The 8,086-nt window shown below is 39.7% G+C and overlaps 1 protein-coding gene across 1 annotated transcript; it reads right to left on the reverse strand.

Moving 5' to 3' along the window:
• Nucleotides 1-1,213: 1,213 nt before the first annotated feature.
• On the reverse strand, nt 1,214-1,876 carry LOC127787483 (uncharacterized). Its single transcript, XM_052315544.1, has one exon. The coding sequence runs from the start codon at nt 1,874-1,876 to the stop codon at nt 1,214-1,216; it is 663 nt and encodes a 220-aa protein (XP_052171504.1).
• Between the last annotated feature and the right edge of the window lie 6,210 nt (nt 1,877-8,086).

Below are 8,086 nucleotides of genomic sequence, written 5' to 3' on the forward strand. Positions count from 1 at the left end.
GCTGTCATCCTGCCTGTAAGACTCTGTACCTCTTTCACATTCCTCGGGGCCGGCATATCCATGATAGCTTTGACCTTCGCAGGGTTTACCTCAATCCCTCGGTGATGTACTATGTAGCCCAGGAACTTTCCTGCAGAAACGCCGAAAGCACATTTGACAGGATTAAGTTTCATATGGAACTTACGAAGAGTTTTGAAGCACTCATCCAGATCCTCCGGATGACATTCGGCTACCAGGCTTTTTACCAGCATGTCATCGACGTATGCCTCCATATTTCTCCCGAGCTGTTGGTGAAAAATCTTATTTACCAAGCGTTGGTAAGTGGCTCCTGCGTTCTTTAAATCGAAGGGCATTACGGTGTAGCAGTAGGTTGCCTTGTTGGTGATAAATGCCGTCTTCTCCTAGTCCTCTGGGTGCAATGGAATCTGGTGATATCCCTGAAAAGCATCTAAGAAACTCATGAGCGAACATCCAGCAGTTCCATCAATTAGGGCGTCAATCCTTGGGAGTGGGTAACTATCATTTGGGCAGGCTTTGTTAAGATCGGTGAAATCGATACAAAGTCTCCACTTGCTCTGCCCTTTGGGAACCAGCACGACATTTGCTAACCAATCTGGATAATCCACCTCCCGAATGTGGCGCGCTTCTGCTAACTTTGCAATCTCCTCCTCGATTGCCCGAGCTCTATCTGGGGCGAAGCTTCGCTTCTTCTGCCTGACAGGCTGAAAACCTGATCGGACCCCCAGCCTATGTGTCATTACCTCTGGATTTACTCCTGGCATGTCCCGGGCTGTCCATGCGAAGATATCCGCATACTGTCTAAGGAGTGATATTATTCGACTCCTTAGCGGGTCCTTTAACTCCATACTCACTCTTACGCATCGGCTTGGGCAATCTTTTTCCAGAAGTACTTCTTCCAATTCATCCACCGGCTCTACTGTTTTGGGATCTTCAGGTCCTTCTAGTAGAAAACTGACCTCCTTCGGGGGGTCAGCGTCCTTTTGCGACCTTGCTTCTTTATCCTTCGCAATGCCTATAGAGGCCATGTAACATTCACGGGCTAAGCGCAAATCTCCCCGCACTTCGCCCGTCCCCCTATCTGTGGGAAACTTCATCATCATATGATATGTGCTTGGGATGGCTCGAAGGGAATTGAGACCAGATCTTCCTAGAATCATGTTGTAAGCCGAAGGCACGTCTGCTACCAGGATGTCTAGCATAACTCGAGAAGTTCAGGAACCTCTCCTACCGTCAATGGGAGCTGAATGATCCCTTCTGAGTATACGGCTTCACCATCGAATCCCACCAAGGGGACCCTCGCTGCCCTCAACTGTGTCATTTCGTACCCCATGCCTAAGAAGGCTTGCCGATACAAGATTTCTGAAGAGCTTCCTGGATCTATGAGGATCCGCCGAAGTTCCCACTTCCCGAGTTCAGCTGTTATCACCAGTGGGTCATTTCGAGTCGGGTATCCCGGGAGGTCGCTATCTGAAAAAGAGATTGGATCCACATTCCTCGATCTTTTCAGCCGGACCGCACTACTTTTTTCATCCTTCATGACTGGGACCTCCCTTGCTGCGAGTGTATGGAATATCGGAGGATGAGGATGATCGTCTTCTCCTCGATGCGATCTCTCCCGCTGGGCCCGATTTCGATCCTCCGTGAGGTCCCTCTTGGGGGGGCTTCTCGATCGCGACCGTCGATCTTTTCTCCCCCGAGAATCACCTGTTTTAGCCACGTAGCTCCTCAGGAAACCCCGATTGATAAGTTCCTGAATCTCCTCCTTTAATTGGTGACATTCCTCAGTGTCATGACCATGATCTCGATGAAATCGGCAATATTTACTTCTGTTCCTTTTGTCGGATGGTGCCTTCATCGGTCGAGGCTTTTTCAAGTAGTCTTTACCCTCAATAGTAGCGAGGATCTCTGCCCTCGGGGCATTCAGAGGAGTGAAGCCCCCCGAATCCCACTGAGGACGATGTTTTTCCCTTCGATCGTCACTCCTCCTTTCCTCCGGATGCTTCTTTTTATCCTTCTTTTCCACATGCTCCGCCCTCTTAGCCTGCATGACCTCCTCGGCATTTATGTACTTCGTGGCCCGGCCCAATATGTCCGTGAATGTACTCGGAGGTGTTTTGGCTAATGATTGGGCGAAAGGGCCGGGCCTCAGGGCGTTCTAGAATGCCACCATAGCTACGCTGTGGTCAAAGTTCTCTATGCTTAAGGCTTCCATATTAAATCATGAAACGAAATCCTTCAAGGGCTCTCATTGGTTCTGCTTCATACTTACCAAGGCCATGGTGGACCTTCGGTGTCTTCGGAGAGGTGCAAAATGCGTTAGAAAGCTGCCTCGGAGTTGCGCAAGACTTACGATGGAATGATGAGCCAGATTTGAATACCAAGCCCAGGCATGCCCCTCCAAGGTGGCCAAGAAAACCCTACACCACATCGCGTCTGAGGCGTCTTGTACCATCATATGCGAGGTAAAGAGATCAAGGTGATCCATCAGGTCAGAGGTCCCTGCGTAAGGCTTAATGGCCGGGATACGGAGATGCTCCGGTGGTATGGCCGCCATGATCTCTGGGCTAAGGGGATGATTTATCCTTGGTCCCTGAGCCTCTCCGGTCTTCGGTTTTAGGGTGGCTATCTCCTTCTCTAACTGCCGCAATCTTCTTTCCTGTCGCTGCTGCACAGACGACAAGTCAAGAGACTCGGCCGCCTCGCCATGACCATCATCTTGTCCCGGCCTCTGCGGGTTCTCATCCCGTCGATAGGACTCCTCTTCTCTTGGGGGCTCGTGCCTTTCTTCCGCCCGAGAATGCTGGGCTTGCTGATGCTGGCGATCTAGAAAACCCATGAGTAACTCCGTCAATCGTTGCACTTGACCCTCCAGGAGTGCTATTCGATCGGGCGGAGGCGGAGGGCCCTCCGGACTCCGGGCTCTCCCTGGTGGGCTTCGGGAGGGGTTTCTGCTGACTCGGCTCTGGAACGGGGTTGCCCCCCACGGCCCTAGACGGCTGTCTTCTGGTTGCCATTCAAGGTAAAGGAAAAAAAAAAAAACAAGATTGTCTACTATATTAGAGAGACAGAAGAGAAGAATGTCGACCCCACGGTGAGCGCCAATTGATGATTGATTTTCTGAAGTGGTAGCCGCATGCTCCCTTCTTGCCTCTCCGATGGTACCTGCAATGGAGACGGGGACTTGCTCCCCCGGTCGATCTCCGATGATCAAGTTAGTCCTCGATCTAGGATTAATTGTCCCTTTTAAACTATATCTTCCAGAAGAGGATAAGAAGAATCTTTCACCTTTTTCTCTTACTTTTTCTCGGGATAGGGATCATGGAGGGATCTTCGGGATCTCCCTTCCGCCTTCTTCGAAACTTTCCCGATAAGGATTTCGCGATAATGTCCGTTTCCGAGGAGTTTGGGATAGCTGTTGCCTCCGTGACCTTCGGTGGGTTAGCCTGTTCCTGAGGCCTCGAAGATTTCTTTACTGAGTGCCTATCCGATTGACGTGGCGATGCTTGTCTGCCATATATCTTCTGACCGCCACTAGGTATCCGTCTTGGCGTAATTATGGGACCGAGGGCGTTCTCCTCATCAAGATTAAAAGTGGATTTTTTTTCTCATCGAAATGGCCTTGTAAAAGTAACCAAATGATGTGAAAAATTATGGAAAAAGAAGGAAATAAAATATGTTCTTATAGCCCAAAGGGAAGGAGATGCGACACTTCTTGCCTCAAAACTTGAACATTTTCATCAAAGTTCATTCACCTTTTATGTAAGTGATCCGATCTCTTATATTCAACTTGAGTTTGAGTGAGAATAGTAAAATTAAAGTCTCAAGGTGCAGGTTAAGTGGTCGGCCCACGATAAATTAGGATTCACACTAATAAGTTGTGATTTTGATTCCTTGCCTTGCATAATGAGACAAAGTCTCAATCTGCAACAATTTATTTTTTCTGCCCAAATCGAGAGTATGAACGATGGGGTACCATGCAAAGATGGTAATCCCAATAATAGTAAGATTAAAAATTCAAATTTGAATTGGGACTATTTTTGGCATAATTTCTTGTTTAAATTATTTTTGGGTAAATTACACTCAAATCTTCTATTATTTAAAGATGGTTTTGGAGGTTTTTTGTGGTTTATTTTTTATTTTTATTTTTTTTGTAAAAATTGAGGTTAATTAAATCTTAGTTATGTAAAACTAAACTAAAATGGACCAAAATAAAATAAAAATAAAAATCACTGTCCTTGTGAGTGCCTTTTACCCTTTTTATCTCTTATATTGGCCTGTAATCCCTTGTATGACTTTGTCTATCAATACCTCTACACTACACCTATAAAAATCAATATTCCAAAGAACACTAAGTTCGGCATTACTTCGAATCCCTTAGATCTTCAACACCAATTGGATTGTAAATATGCGAAATTGATAAAAATCCAGTACAATAAGGTCCTTGCTTTACCAAGTAATTATCGAAATACATCAAATTCAATTCAAATGAAAGGCAATCTGGGACCAAAGGGTTCCTGGGGCATTTCAAACTATGGTCTAGACAATTGAGAAAAATTGGATGTTTACTAATTTTGTAGATATTTTGGGTATATACGTATACAAATTTTGTAGGTACGTATTTGTATACATATTTTGTGTGTAAGTACATGTATATGTATGTGTAGCTAATTTTTGAAGAATGTTTTTATAAACAAACCGAATACTAAGAAATAAGATAAAAAATAATTTTTTGGGTAAATTATTTTTCAACAAAAATATTTTACATCATAACAAGTGGAACTTAAATGTGCCCCTAGGGCATAGGTTGAGTGGTCGGATGAGAAATATATCGATATTAATTCGGTGGGTTTCGAGTTCGATTCTCGTCCTACGCAAGAGCTAAAGGCCTAACAGTTCCAACTTGCGATTTACTTTCTTTGGCGTAATAGAGGACATGAATTTCGGAGATCGCACAAGGACAGTCATCCCAAGTGGAGTTTAAAAGAAACTGATAAAAAATAATTGAATCGAAAAACCACAAGAAAGAGAAAATGTCATTTGAATATATATATATATATATATTTATAGATAGATATAAAATTACCATATTCACATTTTCTTCCTATCATTGACTAGATATTAGCCTTTGTTTGCAGTTATATATTGTTATTTTCTATGAAGCATCAAATGATGCCGAACAGTTGGGGGGCCACTTGGCAACCATGGGTTGCCCTTTAGGCGCCCACTGGAGGGCCACTTTCACTAAAAAAAATTGAGTTTTAACGATGATTTTTTTGTCATTTAGCGGCGGTTTTTGACCACCGCTATATGAAGGGTCGCGGCGGTTTTTAACAACCGTTGGAATAACCGCCGCAAAATGAAATTTTTTGCGGCTGTTTTAAAACCGTCGCTAAATGCATAATTTCGTGGCGGTTTTGTTAAACTTAGCGACAGTTTTAAATTTTAATATTTTTTATTTTTTTTTATAAAATATTTTGATTTTAGCGGCGGTTTTAAAACCGCCACTAAATCATATTTTAATTAAATAAAAAATAAAAATATTTTAGTAGCGGTTTTAAAACCGTCGTTATTTTAAAACTAGAAAAAAATTTAATTTTGGCTGACCGCACCAGCGCGCGGGCGCAGCCGCGAGCGCTGCTACAATCGCGCGAGCGCGCGCTGGCGCACCCACTGGGTGCGCGAATTAATTCTGAACTTTGTTGCTCTCGAGTTTCGAACCCAAGTGGCCTGGATGCTCCTGCGCGCGCGTAACCACTTGATCCAGCAAGCTCCTTCAACATATACTCGCGCAAATAATATTTATAGTAAACAAGCCATATATATTTATATTATATTATACAATATAATTATAATATACATTATATATATATGTTTATATGTAATAAATAAATATATGATATATGATAAATAATAAATATTATATTTATATATTACATAAAAATAATATAAATATATCATAATATATAATTATTTTCATTAAAAAAAAACATATACGTTTTTTGTACTATTTTAATTAAAAAATTATTGTAATAAAATAAGAAATAGAATTAATAAAGTTAAAAAAATAATACAAATAAATAAATTCTTTTTGAATATAATATATTCAGATTTATTTTTTATTTTTTAATTAATGTATAATATATATTCAGATTATTTTAACTTTTTAATTATTAATTTTTTAATTATTATTAATTTAATTTTATGAATTCAGTTGGAGTCATTTTAATTTTTTATTTTTATTTTAATTATTTAATTTTTAATTTTTTTTATATTTTAACGTGTTGGAGTCGTTTTTCGTTTTTTTTGTATTTTTAATTATTTAATTTATGCATAATATATGTTCAGATTTAATTTTTTAATTTATAATTTTTTTAATTTAATTTTTTTTATTAATAATATAATTTTTTTGTATTTTTTATTTAATGAATTTAGCGGCGGTTTCAAACCGCCGCAAAAATTAATTTATTTTTTATTTTTTAATTATTAATTTTTTTTTGTATTTTAGCGACGGTTTTCGAAAAATCGTGGTTAAATTTAATTTAAATTTTTTATTTAATGAATTTAGCAGCGGTTTTGAATCGCAGCAAAAATTAAATTTTTTTATTTTTTAATTCTTAATTTTTTTTTTGTATTTTAGCGACGATTTTTTGAAAACCGTCGCTAAATTTAATTTTAATTTTTTTATTTAATGAATTTAGTGGCAGTTTTGAACCGCCGCAAAAATTAATTTTTTTATTTTTTAATTATTAATTTTTTTTTTGTATTTTAGTGACGGTTTTTTGAAAATCGCCGCTAAATAGGCATTTAGCGGCGGTTGGAAAAAACCGCCGCAAAAAAATCGCAGCAAAAAAACCTATTTTTTGTAGTGTTTGGCAGCCACCTTTGGCCCAAGCCCAAGCCCAAGCCCTTTTGCCTTTAGCCTTTTGTCGGATAGCCTGCTGTAGGATCACTTTGCACGATGCCATTCGAGCCATTGCTGTTGCCTTTATTCTCTTGCATCGCAGTCGTCCAGTTGCTTTATTTATCACGGGCCTCGGGATTGATGAGATTATTGAAAGTCTAAAGAAAAGAGAGGGGTTGGCCGAGAGTCTTTTATTTTGTTAAGGTTTATTCTCTCCCTCTCTATAAATGCTCTGTACATTCTTCGTCTTCCTTTCATTCTTCGGTGTTCTCTAGTTCGTTTAAGGTAAGCTCCTAACTTGTATTGAGTGGTTTTGAGCATTTTTTAGAGAACTAGGGTTGTTTCGTTTTGATCTTGTGTATGGATATAATTGGATTTATTCATATAGTGGAGTGAGCTCTTCTCACCAAAGCTCAAGTGGATGTAGCCCCTATTTGGTGTGAACCACTATAAATCTCTTGCCCCGTGCTACGTTTGTGTTTTTAAGATCTGTTGTGTTTATATTTTATACTCTCGGCTATTTGAGGTGTATTCAGCAGTGTGTGATTTTGGCTTGAGCGAGGGTTTTCTATCTCTGTTTTATTCGTAACAGTGGTATCAAAGCTTCCAGTTTGCGTATCATAGGGTTTCTAAGTCAAAATCGTGTCTGATCCTTTTTCCGAAATCTAGGGTTTCCTTTTCTCTCTTTGTGAAGGTGTTGTTTTAAGTCTTAGGGTTTTTCTAAGGAGCCTTTGTGTAACACCCCAAATTTCTTGAGCGTGTTATAACTTAGGATTTCGGGAATATAAAAATTTTCCATATCACAATCACTGCCATACATCACACAATATCCTAAAAACCCTAATTTTCTCCTTCTCAACTTAACAAATCCAATAATCGAATAGTTAAGATAGGTGTTAAAATTTTGAAAGCGGAAGCTAGATCGAACCTGATATGGTTCACAACCATAACACTTTATTTATCATAAAATTGTTCAATATATTACATGGACATCATCAAGTGATAACTGAACATCTTAAACATATCCAAATTACATAGGTTCGTACATAAACAAAAATATGCTAAACATGATACAGACAGCAGATTAAACTTATTCTTCAACTACCTCATTTCCCTTAGAGCCGCTTGTCGAACCTGGAACGTTTGAATAGTCCAGAGATATAG

This window comes from Diospyros lotus, chromosome 12 (genome assembly GCF_014633365.1).
Source record: "Diospyros lotus cultivar Yz01 chromosome 12, ASM1463336v1, whole genome shotgun sequence".
NCBI classification, from domain to species: domain Eukaryota; kingdom Viridiplantae; phylum Streptophyta; class Magnoliopsida; order Ericales; family Ebenaceae; genus Diospyros; species Diospyros lotus.